Source organism: Leptonychotes weddellii, chromosome 2 (assembly GCF_054177405.1).
Source record: "Leptonychotes weddellii isolate Sample4059 chromosome 2, ASM5417740v2, whole genome shotgun sequence".
Classification (NCBI taxonomy): Eukaryota; Metazoa; Chordata; class Mammalia; order Carnivora; family Phocidae; genus Leptonychotes; species Leptonychotes weddellii.
In genome coordinates, this window is record NC_138370.1 from 30,290,839 (window position 1) to 30,304,335 (window position 13,497).

The window sequence follows — 13,497 nt, forward strand, 5'->3', positions numbered from 1 at the left end:
GAGCGATATTGAGCACTTTTTCATGTGTCTGTTGGCCATTTGGATGTCTTCTTTGGAAAAATGTCTGTTTTCCAAAAAACAGACATTTGCAACTACTTTCTACTACCCATTCTGTTTTCCTTGTGACCTGAGCAAGCACCTGGGCTGGTTTGGTGATCCAAACCTTCACTTCTGAAGGGTCTGGACCACTAGTAGTCCTGTCATTTTAGTTTTCTATTGACTTTAATTACAGGGCATGGTAATACTAAGAGACATCCTAAAATATCTTCCAATTTCCTTCTCAAGGAATCATTGTTGTATTTTCTGATGAAAGCATTCCTCCCTCTGGGACTAAGAGCTCTAGGCCAACACACCATAAAGTCAGAAGCAAAAATTTTGCTGGTGGCTCACTTGGGGTAAGAATAAGTGGTTCCACTCCTATTTCCACCCTTCAATTCCTAGACCCATGAATCCTGGTTATGTGAGAAATAGCACCATATATTGAACACTGTTTCAGAGCATATACAGTCTTCTAGAGAACTTTGTCCCAGCCCCAAAAGATAATGCCACCTAGATGATGCTGTAATTGAGTGTTCAAAAGGCCATTCTACCATTCTATCAAGCCAACTGCTTCAGGACAGTGGAGAACCAGTGAATTCTATGAGCCCAGGATCATTGCCACACTTCTTTTTCTCTGAAGTTAGTTCCTTGATCAGAAGAAGTGCTGAGTAGAATAACATAATAGTAGGTATGGCATTCTATAAGTTCATGGAGGATAGTTTTGGCAGAATCATTGCATGTAGGGAAGGCAAATCAAAATCCAGAGCAAGTGTTTGTTCCAATAAGGAAAAGCATTTTTTCTTCCATGATGGAAGTGGTCCAATATAATCAACCTGCCACCAGGTATCTGGCTGATCATCCTAGGAAATGGTGCCATACCTGGGGCACAGCATTGCCTTGTGCTGCTGGCAGATTAGGCATTTAGCAATGACTGTAACCATTTGGGTTTGATGGGTGGAAGTCCATGTTGCTGAGCCATATCATAACCTCCATCTCTGCTACTATGACCCCTTTGTTCATGAGTCCTTTGTATAAGAACAGGTGTGACTAGGTAAATAGGCTAACTAGTATCTACAGAATAAGTCATCCTCTCCAACTGATTATTAAAATCTTCCTCTGTTGAGGTACCCCCCTTTTTTTGCCCATTCAGAGAGGTCTATCCACATATTTTTTCCCCAGATTTGTCACCAATTTTCCATTCATGTTCCTTCCAAGTCACTGACAATCCAACCAAACCATTGGCTACAGCCCATGAATCAATATATAATTACATGATTAGCTATTTCTCCTTCTAAGCAAAATTCACAACCAAGTACAGTGCCTGAAGTTCTTTTCCCTTAGGAGGGTTTCCTTTTACTACTGTCCTTCAGAAAGTCCAAGAGAAAGGCTGTAGTGCTGCAACTCTCTACTTTCTGGTGGTTCTTGCGTACTGTGCAGAATTATCTGTAAATTAGGCCCAAGTCTTCTCTTCCTCTGTCAACTGATGGTAAGGAAATCCCTATAAGGCCATAAGTGCAAGCTGGGAGAGGAAAGGTGGTGTAGCAGGAGAGGGAACCATGGGCATTTAGGTCACTTCTTCATGTAACTTACCTCTGCTTTCAGGCCTGCTTGGGCCTGATCACATATTTACCATTTCCATTTGATGATGGAGTGCTTCTGTGCACGCTTAGTTTTATGGCTTGGTGGATCAGAAAACACCCAGTTCATGATAGGTAGCTGAGGTTATATGGTAACTTGGTGGCCCATGGTCAAGCACTCAGTCTCCACAAAGACCCAGTAGCAGGCCAAGGGTTATTTCTGAAAATGAAAGCCGTGCTGTAGATTATGGCAGGGCCTTCCTCCAAAATCCTAAAGATCTGCACTGTGATACATTTATGGGGCCTGCCAAAGGCTCCAAATAACATCCCTATATGCCACTGACACTTCAGGGATACACATACACACACACACACACAGATTATACTATATAAATATACTATATTCCAGAAAAAAATGCATGATATAGAGACCTTGCTTAGAGGGGATCTAAACCATCTGAAAACATTAAGGAAAAATTAAAAACTAGCCTATTAAATTTTTAAAAAGTAATCAAAGGTAATAATACAGAAAGAAGCAAAAATGAATGAGAAAAATATATAATATGGAGAATAAGCAAAGCCAAATTTATTTCTTTGAAAAGACTAATAAAATTAACCTTTCAAAATATGATCAAGGTAAAGAAAAATTTTGGAGGTGAAAATTATCAATATGAGGAATAAAAAGGCACACACAATCACTACAAATAACAGATTTAAATATTTACATAAAGTAGAATTATTTTTATAAAAAGATTTTTTAAAAGTGACCTAAGATGAATTTAAATATCTACATAGAAGTATAGTTAATAAAGCAATCATAATCATAATTAAAAGATGTTTCATAAAGAAAATCCTAGGTCATGGGGCGCCTGGGTGGCTCAGTTGGTTAAGCAACTGCCTTTGGCTCAGGTCATGATCCCGGAGTCCTGGGATTGAGTCCCACATCGGGCTCCTGGCTGAGCCGGGAGCCTGCTTCTCCCTCTGACCCTCTCCCCTCTCATGCTGTTTCTCTGTCTCTCTCTCTTTCTCTCAAATAAATAAATAAAATCTTAAAAAAAAAAAGAAAAGAAAATCCTAGGTCTTTATGTCTTCCTTATTAAAATCTAGCAAATGCTTAAGATAAACCATCAGTCTTAAACACACCAATTCCTTTCAGAAGCCAGAAAAATGGATAAAAACACAGCAAGGACTGTTCAATGTTAAGAACAAGGGAAATCTTGTATTATGCTACAACATGGATGAAACTTGAAAACATTATGCTAAGTGAAATAAGCCAGTCACATAAAGACAATTATGCACAATTCCACATTTGTATAAAGTATCTAAAGTAGTCAAACCCTTAGAAAGAGAAATTAAATCTCTGAATTTTCTTTGGTTAGGTTTATTTCTAGGCATCTTATGGTTTTTGGTGAAATTGTAAATGGTATTGATTCCTTGATTTCTCTTTCTGTTGCTTTATTATTGGTGTATAGAAATGCAACAGATTTCTGTATGTTGATTTTGTATCCTGTTACTTTACTGAATTTGGGCATCAGTTCTAGCAATTTTTTGGTGGTTCTATATAGAATCTAGTACTTTTCTGGGTTTTCTATATAGAGTATCATGTGGTCTGCAAATAGGGAGTGTTGGATTTCTTCTTTGTTGATTTGGATGCTTCTTATTTCCTTTTGTCTGATTGCTGAGGCTAGGATCTAGTAACACATTAAGTAACAGTGGTGAAAGTGGACATCCCTGTCTTGTTCCTGACCAAAGAGGAAAAATTTTCAGTTTTTCCCCAATAAGGATGATATTAACTGTGGGCTTTTCATATATGACCTTTATTATGTTGAGGTATGTTTCCTCAAAATATACTTTGTTGACAGTTTTTATCAAGAATAGGTGTACTTTGTCAAATGCTTTTTCTGCATCTATTGAGAGGATCATATGGTTCTTATCCTTTCTTTTATTAATGTGGTATATCATGTTTATTGATTTGCAAATATTGAACCACCCTTGCAACCCAGGAATAAATCCCATTTGATTGTGAATGATTCCCTTAATATGTTGTTGGATTTGATTTGCTAGTATTTTGTTGAGAATTTTTGCATCCATGTTCATCAGGAATATTAGCCTGTAGTTCACTTTTTTAGTGGAGCCTTTGGTTTTCGATTAGAGTAATGGGGGCTTCATACAATGATGTTGGAAGTTTTCCTTCTAGTTCTATTTTTTGGAACAGTTTGAGAAGAATAGGTATCAATTCTTCTTTAAATATTTGGTAGAATTCCCCTGGGGAGCTCTCTGGCCTTGGACTTTTGTTTGTTGGGAGGTTTTTGAATATTAATTCAATTTCTTTGCTGGTTATCTATCTGTTCAAGTTTTCACTTTCTTCCTGTTTCAGTTTTGATAGTTTGTATGTTTCTAGGAATTTATCCATTTCTTCCAAATTTTCCAATAATTTGGCATAAAATTTTTCATAATATTCTCTTATAATTGTTTACATTTCTGTGGTGTTGGTTACTTCTTTCTCATTTATGACTTTATTTACATGGGTCCTCTCTCTCTCTCTTTCGGTAAGTCTGGCTAGGGGTTTATCAATTAATTTTTTCAAAGAACCAGCTCCTGGTTTCATTGATCTCTTCTGTTTTTTTTTTTTTTGTCTTGTTTTATTTTGTTTTGTTTCTACATCATTTCTTGCTTCTCCAATCTTTAGCTTCATTTGTTGTCCTTTATCTAGCTTCTTTAGGTGTAAAATTTGGTTGTTTATTTGAAAATTTTCTTGCTTCTTGAGGTAAGCGTGTGTTGTTATATACTTCCCTCTTATGACTGCTTTTACTACATCCCAAAGGTTGTGGACCATCATGCTTTCATTATCATTTGTCTCCATGTATTTTTTATTTATTCTTATTTATTTATTTTCTGGCTGATGCTGGGTGCCTGGGTGGCTCAGTTGGTTAAGCGACTGCCTTCGGCTCAGGTCATGATCCTGGAGTCCCTGGATCGAGTCCCGCATCGGGCTCCCTGCTCGGCAGGGAGTCTGCTTCTCCCTCTGACCCTCCCCCCTCTCATGCTCTCTCTCTCTCTCAGTCTCTCTCTCTCAAATAAATAAATAAAATCTTTTAAAAAAATATTTTCTGGCTGACCCATTCATTCTTTAGTAGGATGCTCTTTAACATCCACATATTTGTGCTCTTTCTAAATTTTTTCTTGTGGTTGACTTGAAGTTTTATAGTGTTGTGTTTGGAAAATATGTATGGTATTATCTCAATCCTTTTGTACTTGTTGAGGACTGGTTTGTGACCTAGTATATGAGATCTGAACTGTGAAAACTATAAAACATTGATGAAAGAAATTGAAGATGACACAAAGAAATTGAAAACCATTCCCTGCTCATAGATTGGAAGAACAAATATTGTTAAAATATGTATATTACCCTAAGCAATCTACACATTTAATGCCATCCCTATCAAAATACCAACAGTATTTTTTACAGAGCTAGATCAATCTTTTTTTTTTAAGATTTTATTTATTTGAGAGAGAACATGAGAGAGAGCAGAGAGCACAAGTAGGCAGAGGAGAAGGAGAAGCAGACTCTCCACTTAACAGGGAACCTGATTTGGGGCTCATCCCAGGACCCTGAGATCATGACCTGAGCTGAAGGCAGTTGCTTAACTGACTGAGCCATCCAGGCACCCTTAGATCAGACAATCTTAAAATTTGTATGGAACCACAAAAGACCCTGAATAGCCAAAGCAATATTGAAAAATAAAAGCAATGCTGGAGGCATCACAATTCAAGACTTCAAGTAATATTACCAAGTTATAGTGATCAGAACAGTATGGTACTGGCACAAAAACGGACATATAAATCAATGGAACAGACTAGAAAATCCAGAAATGAACCCACAACTATATAGCAAATTAATCTTTGACAATGAAGGAAAGAATATCCAATGGGACAAAAACAGTCTCAACAAATGGTGTTGGGAAAATTGATAGTGACATGCAAAAGAATGAAACTGGGCCACTTTCTTACACCATACACAAAGATAAATTCAAAATGGATTAAAGATCTGACTGTGAGACATGAAACTATAAAAATCCTAGAGGAGAACAGCAAGCTCTTTGACATATGCTGTAGCAACTTCTATGTATGTCTTCCAAAGCAAGGGAAACACAAGCAAAAATAAACTATTAGAACTTCAAAATAAAAAGCTTCTGCACAGTGAAGGAAATGATCAACAAAACTATAAGGCAAGCTACAGAATAGGAGAAGATATTTGTAAATGACTGATCTGATAAAAGGTTATCATTAAACTCAACACCCAAAAATGAATAATCCAATAAAAAATGGGCAGAAGACATGAATAGATATTTTTCCCAAGAAGACATACAGATGGCCAACAGACACATGAAGAGATGCTCAACATCACTGATCATCAGGGAAGTACAAATCAAAATTACAATGGGATATCACCTTACACCTGTCAGAATGGCTAAGATTAATGACACAGGAAATGACAGATGTTGATGAGGATGCAGAGAAAGGGGAACCTTCTTACACTGTTGGTGGGAATGCAAACTGGTGCAGCCACTCTGAAAAACAGTATGGAGGTTCCTCAAAAAGTTAAAAATAGAACTACCCTATGATCCAACAATTGCACTACTAGGTTTTTACTCAAAGGGTACAAAAATACTGATTCGAAGGGATACAGGCACCCCGATGTTTATAGCCACATTATCAACAATAGCCAAATTATGGAAAGAGCCCAAATGTCCATCAAAGTGATGAATGAATAAAAAGAAGTGTGAATATTATTCAGCCATAAAACAGAATGCAATCTTGCCATTTGCAATGACATGGATGGAGGTAGAGAGTATTGTGTTAAGCAAAAGAAGTCATATAATTTCCCTTATATGTGGAATTTAAGAAAGAAACATATGAGCATAGAGGAAAAAAGAGGGGGCACCTGGGTGACTCAGTCAGTTAAGGGTCCAACTTCTGATTTCAGCTCAGGTCTTGATCTCTGGCTGGTGAGATTGACCCACGTCAGACTCCATGCTGAGAATGGAGCCTGCTTAAAATTCTCTCTCTCCTTCTCCCTTTGCCCCTCTCCCCCCACTCGAGTGATCTCTCTGATTAGCAAATAAATAAATAAATATTTTTTTAAGAAAGAGAGGTCAACCATAATACAGACTCTTAACTATAGAGAACAAACTGATGGTTAACAAAGGGGAGGTGGGTGGAGGGATGGGTTAAATGGGTGATTGGTATTAAGGAGTGTACTTGTAAGGCAACTGGGTGTTGTATGCAACTGAAGAATCACTAAATTCTACACCTGAAACTAATAATACAGTGTACGTTAACTAACTGGAATTTAAATAAAAACTTAAAAACATTATTAAGGAAGCTTATTGACTCACAAACTTTAAAATTTTTTCTTTTTTTTTTTTTAAATTTTTATTTATTTTTGTGAGACTAAGTATGAGTGGAGGGTAGAGGCAGAAGGAGAAGCAGACTCCTCACTGAGCAGGGAGCCCAATGTGGGACTTGATTCTAGGACCCTGGGATCATGACCTGAGCCAAAGGCAGACACTTAATTGACTAAGCCACCCAGGAGTCCTAAAACTTTTTTTCTAGTGTCACTCCTATGTATCTCTAAACTTAGATTTCATGGAAATTACCTAATCAACACTGATACAATTATGATGCATTTCTGAGAAAAGATTTTTAACTGCAATTGGTCAATTCTGATTTTTCCAGGGCCTTTAAATATTCTTAAAATGTGACCCAAACAAAAAAAAGAAAATGTAACCAAACTAGCAATATTATATAAATAGTAAGTAATCATAATAATCAGAACATTATATGCCCCTCACTGTATTATTAATTATGCTATTATCTTTTTTTTTAAACCTTTTTTTTTTTTTTTAGATTTTATTTATTTGACAGAGAGAGAGATACAGCGGGAGAGGGAACACAAGCAGCGGGAGCGGGAGAGGGAGAAGCAGGCTTCCCGCGGAGCAGGGAGCCCGATGCGGGGCTCGATCCCAGGACCCTGGGATCATGACCTGAGCCGAAGGCAGACGCTTAACGACTGAGCCACCCAGGCGCCCCTATGCTATTATCTTTTATTGTAAATGTTTGCCCTGCCTACTGGGATGCTGTGAGATCACAAGAAAGAAAGAAGCCAGTCAGAAAAAGACAAGTACCATATGATTTCACTCATAGATGGAATTTAAGAAACCTAACAAATGAGCAAAGGGAAAAAAAAAAAGAGAGGCGGACCATAAAACAGGCTCTCAACTCTAGAAACAACTGATTGATGGTTACCAGAGGAGAGCTTAGTGGGGGGATGGGTGAAAAAGGTGATGGGAGTTAAGGAGTGTGCTTAGCGTGGTGAGCACTGGGTGTTTTAGGTAAGTGTTGAATCACTCACCATATTGTACACCCAAAACTCAAATCACACTGTATGTTGACTCACTGAAATTTAAATAAAAACTAAAAAACAAACAAAACAAACCAACAACCAAAAACCAAACCAAACCAAAACAAGAGTCTGTTTCTTGGTTTGCCTCTCTCTTTTTTTTTCCTTTTGCTTATTTGTTTTGTTTCTTAAGTTCCACAAAGCATACTATTTACATTAGAAATAAATATACCAAATACTTAGAAATAAACATTTTAAAAAACTTTCACACCTCTACAAGAAAACTACATATTACCATTAAGAGAAATTAAAGGTGACCTGAATAAATGAAGACATAAACAATGTTCATGAATTGGAAAACAAAACAAAACAATGTTCATGAATTGAAAGACTTAATATTGCTTTAAATCTTAATATTCCCCAATTTTTAAAACAGATTTTTGAGGTGCTTTACTGGGTTTTATAAAGATTTTTAATGTACTATCTTCCTGGCTGGCATCTCTTCTATGTTTAATAAATGGCACTGTTTATATTTCTGCTTATGTTTGCTTTAAAGACAAAATTTCTCAAAGTGGCTGAGCTTCAGCAGATTTCTTTCAGAGTATGAATATAGATCTTTTTCTTGCCTGTGTATTTTCATATTTAAAATATTTCTTAATCATGTTTTACAATTCAACCTGCTAATCTTAATATTTTAAGGAATATTTAGTCTACTTCTATTCATTTTATTACTGACAATATTTACCCTTTTAATTGCACTTCCCAATATTAGTATTTTTTTCCTACAATAATTTTTCTAATAGAAGAACTCACTTGACTGTTTTAATGTCAATGTGTTGGTAAAACAATCTATATTTTCATTTGTTTGAAAATATCTTTTTTTCACCTTCAATTTTAAAAGGTATTGTAGTGGAATTTTAGGTTGCATTTAGTGCATTTTAGGTCATGATTTTCATTTAGCACTCTAAAGTTGTTATTGTATTCTTTCTGATATACAAGGAGGGAAATAAAACGTGTGGATTTCTTATTGCTCCTGTAATAGCCTTAGCCTCCTGACACCCTTCATATACTATAAAAATTATATAGTCATTTGTCTAATTAATTTATTTTCCAAGAAGATACTAAAGTGTCTCATATTCCAGAGAGAGTCAAATAATGGCAACTGGGACTAGGTCCTTAGCTTAAGTCTAAGGATTCCAGGAAGCATTTTATCCCTAGGTATTTACATGTCACATGCCTGAAATGCCAGAACTTGGAGATAGCTGTAGATCATAAAAACCAACATGTATGAGAACTACATGGCTTCTAGAGATATTTGATTTACATACCAAAGAAATGGAATAAGGAGGAGACCCTTTCTGGAGGGGAGGAAGATAGCTGCAAAGAAGTCATTTTTTCTTATTCTTCTTCGAAGGAGTGTCCAGATACTTGTGTAGTTAAAATACCTAACATCTTTCATTGTGTCAACCCAAGGGTAAGGCCTGGGACAAAGAAGGGCCAACAATGAACTTATTTACTATGAAAAATTAATAAGAAAACTTTCTGATCCAGAAAACTTTGTGTGTACAATAAGGATATAATTAACAGAAATTAATATTAAAACCCCAAAATATATTGGTTTAGTTAATTCTCAGTTTCTTTAATGTTCCTTTGAAAGTAATACTTCTTTGTACTGTGGTTTTAAGAATTCCTTTTCAAAAATTTTTTACTTAGATTTCAGTTAACATACAGGGCAATATTCGTCTCAGGTGAAGAATTCCTATTAGCCATAGATTTTCAATATATAAAATGATTAGGTTGGTTTTTATAGTATTTATACTGCCTGGTATTTACAAAGTTTGTTGAATCTGTGAGTTGATGTCTCTTATGAAATTTGAAAAATTCTTAGTAATTACCTCTTCATGTTTGCTTCTACTGCATAATCTCTCTTTTCAGAGACTCTTATTTTCCACATACCTCTAATCTATGTTTCTACATTTTATTCTTACAGTCTCAAATTGAATATTTCTATTTACCTCTGCTCCAGTTATCCTTGTGCTATATTCTGCTGTGTCTTATCTGATATTAAATCATCTAATACATTCTTTAATTTTTTTAAAGATTTTATTTATTTGACAGAGAGAGATAGTGAGAGAGAGAGAGAGAGAGCACAAGCAGGGGGAGTGGCAGGCAGAGGGAGAGGGAGAAGCAGGCTCCCCACTGAGCAAGGAGTCCTATGTGGGGCTCTATCCCAGGACCCTGGGATCATGACCTGAGCTGAAGGCAGATGCTTAACCAACTGAGCTACCCAGGCGCTCCCATCTAATACATTCCTAATTCAGATAAAACTTCATTCAGTTTATGAATTCAAATTAGGTCTTACTAAATTTCAATCCTCTGGTGAATTTCTGAATTTTTTATCTCCATTTTCTCAAACGTCTTGATCAAAATGAACACCAAGTGCTTATATAATAACTTTCATGTCTCAATCATCTTTGGCAATGTTTCTATTGTCTATTTCTTACTTTAGTGTTTTCTCTTAGGATCTTATCTTTTGACATATCTAGAAATTTATTACCATTATAGTTTTATTACTTTTGAATGTTTGACATTGGACATAAAAATGTAGAGGCTCCAAATAATATTGAGGTTTTTAAAGGATGTTTTGCAGGGGCACCTGGGTGGCTTGGTCAGTTGAGCAACTGCCTTCTGCTCAGATCATGATCCCAGGGTCCTGGGATCAAGACCCACATCCGGCTCTCTGCTCAACAGGGAGCCTGCTTCTCTCTCTCCTTCTCTCTGTGCTCCCCCTGTTTGTGCTCTCTCTCTCTGTCAAATAAATAAATAAAATATTTTTAAAAAAGGATGGTTTGCCATTTCTCTGCCTGATAATAATGGTTTTAGGCAATTACTTATTCAATAAGGCCCAGATTATTTTTTATGCTCTTGAGCCTCCAAGATATTCAACTGAATGCTGTGGTCTCTTAACCCTATTCTTTGTTTGATGAGAATGCTAAAAGCTCTATTCTAGTTTTCAGTATATTTTCCCCTAGGTCTCCTAATCCATGTGGCAAAAGAATTGGCAAATGTCCCAAGACAGAATGCAGCTGCATTCTTTCTCCATTACTTTTCTGCACCCCATGCTCAATAGTGGTCTACTGCAGAGCAAAGTTTGGATTTTCAGCATCATACCAATGCCTGGAATCTACAAATGCTGAGATTGAAGCACCCAAAAAAGTCAGCTCAAATGTGTCATTATCCCCTCTCCAAAGACTTTTTTTAAAAAAGCTTTTATTTATTTATTTGAGAGAGAGGGAAAGCACAGAGGGAGAGGGAGAGGGAGAAGCAGACCCCCCACTGAGCAGAGAGCCCAACATGGAGCTGGATCCCAGGACCCTGAGATCATGACCTGAGCTGAAGGCAGATGCTTAAACCAACTGAGTCATCCAGCTGACCCCCCTCTCCAAAGTCTTAAACATTTAGTTATCATTGCTCAGCAACTCTAGACTACATTCAAGCACATGACATTTGCCTTCTTTCTGTTTTTTTTTTCTGGTTATCTCACCCAGAAGCAGAAGTTCCCAACACCAAATTATATACAAATTTGATTCAATGTCAATACAAACTCAGCAAATAGTTTTATTAATATTAAAGTTCAGGTAGCCAAGTATAACCAAGTCATTCATTTAAAAAGATAGTGACTTTGGAGAGCTTAAGTTGCCAGACACCAATATTTATGTTACCAAGAGAGAGTTACATTTCAATACTAAACACCTAAGTCAACAAAGTGTATATTGTGAACACTTGGTTAATGAGACCATTGATAAAATACAGCACTGGGGAAAGAAAGGTTTTTTCCATCAATATGGATGGAAAAAATTGGCTATCAATATGAAAAAATCTTCCTCACATCTTAGTACTTGCTTTATAATATTTAGAAATAGTAAATTCAGATGAATCAATATAATAATGTTATAGACTATAAAATAACATGAATGTAAAATACAAAATAATTAGTATTCTAGAAGATAACAGGAGAATGTATTATGACTTTGGGTTTGGCAGTTTCTTGAGTATGCTACAATAAACTCAAACAAAATTTTGAATAAAATTGTAACATCTTCATTCAAAGATGCTATTGGTAAAGTAAAAAAGCAAGTCAGAGAATAGGAGAAACATATGCAACACATAAAACTCACGATGGCTCGTATGTAGTATGTATAAAGAATAACTAAATACTACTAAGAATAATTTAGGTAATCCAAGTAGGGAAATGGGCCTGAAATGGAAATGCAAATTTAATAAAGATGTTACCCTGACTTTGGGTTTCTGTTGTGAAGTAATTTGTATGAGACTGCTCTTCCCAGAAATAATAATCTCTGAACAAAAAATTTTATATATCACCACAAAAATAATGAACTCATACATTCATCTTAAGAATGCATTGAAAGCATTTGATAAATTTATAAACTATTTATGGTTTTAAAAACAAATAGAAAGAAATTCACTTAATCTGTTGATGAACCTCTACAAAATTGGATAAACTATCATAATGGTGAAAAAGCAGTACATTAAGTTCAGAGAGATAAATTCTAAGGCATAAAGATTAGAACAAAATAATCTCATTATTTGCAAAATGTATGAACATTCATACAAAAAATCTGGAAGAATCTATGGATACATTTTTAGAAATCATTAAATGAATAAGTGAATTTAGGTACATTGTTGGATATAAGATTTTATCAGTTTGTTTCTTATGCATAACAAACCAGTTCAACATTTAGTGGCTTAAAAAAGAACCCTATTTGTTTAGTTCTCAATTCTACAGATTGGTGCTTTAGGCTGAACTCATTTATACTACTCTTCTGGTGTTGTTTGGGTTTGACTATTCTGAGTTGGCTTGCTCACCTATCTGTAGAATTCTGTTAGGCTGGTTATTTCTAGATAATGCAGTATATGCCCAATGGTCCTAAACCCATTCTTGCACCTCATTAACTGTAAAATGAGTGCACTGGTCTAATAAAATATTGTCTAGAAACCATTGTTAGTCAATCAGGTATTTTTGAATACCTATAGTGGTGCTGGCAGAGGCATTGCTATCCAGGAAAGCAAACTCTTGTTCATGATAGGCATCAATTCCTACAAGGACAAAAGTTGTTAACCTTTCTCCCTTAAGTCTAAAAGAAAAAAAAAAAGGGACATAAATAACCAACTAATGAAGTTGCTGGTTGATTTCAAGGGATAGTGTTATACCAAGGCCTCTCACTGACATCTAATTATAGTGGAATTTAGCAGAGGCAATAGTTAAATACTATATGGATAGAAGTCTGTGCTGTTGAACTTACTCTTAGCCTTAATCTATTTATCCATAGCCATTCCATGTTTAAGCAATACTGTTGGGCTTATTTTTAGCCTTCATCCCTGAATCCATGGCAATTCCATATTTAAGTATCAAGATCAAATCTTGACTAAAATCCTCTGGATTGATCATCCACTATA

The 13,497-nt window shown here is 35.8% G+C and overlaps 2 protein-coding genes across 2 annotated transcripts in view; one reads left to right on the plus strand and one right to left on the minus strand.

The window, feature by feature from the left end:
* The window catches only part of LOC102740164 (A disintegrin and metallopeptidase domain 3-like), a 425,273-nt gene that overhangs the window by 183,544 nt on the left and 228,232 nt on the right, over positions 1 to 13,497 (plus strand). The window lies entirely within an intron of this gene.
* Positions 13,043 to 13,497, minus strand: part of LOC102740462 (disintegrin and metalloproteinase domain-containing protein 18) — a 180,222-nt gene continuing 179,767 nt past the window's right edge. The window contains exon 23 of the mRNA XM_081812865.1: positions 13,043 to 13,175. Within this exon, the coding sequence (XP_081668991.1) occupies positions 13,043 to 13,175 (133 nt within the window). The remainder of the gene's footprint in view (positions 13,176 to 13,497) is intronic.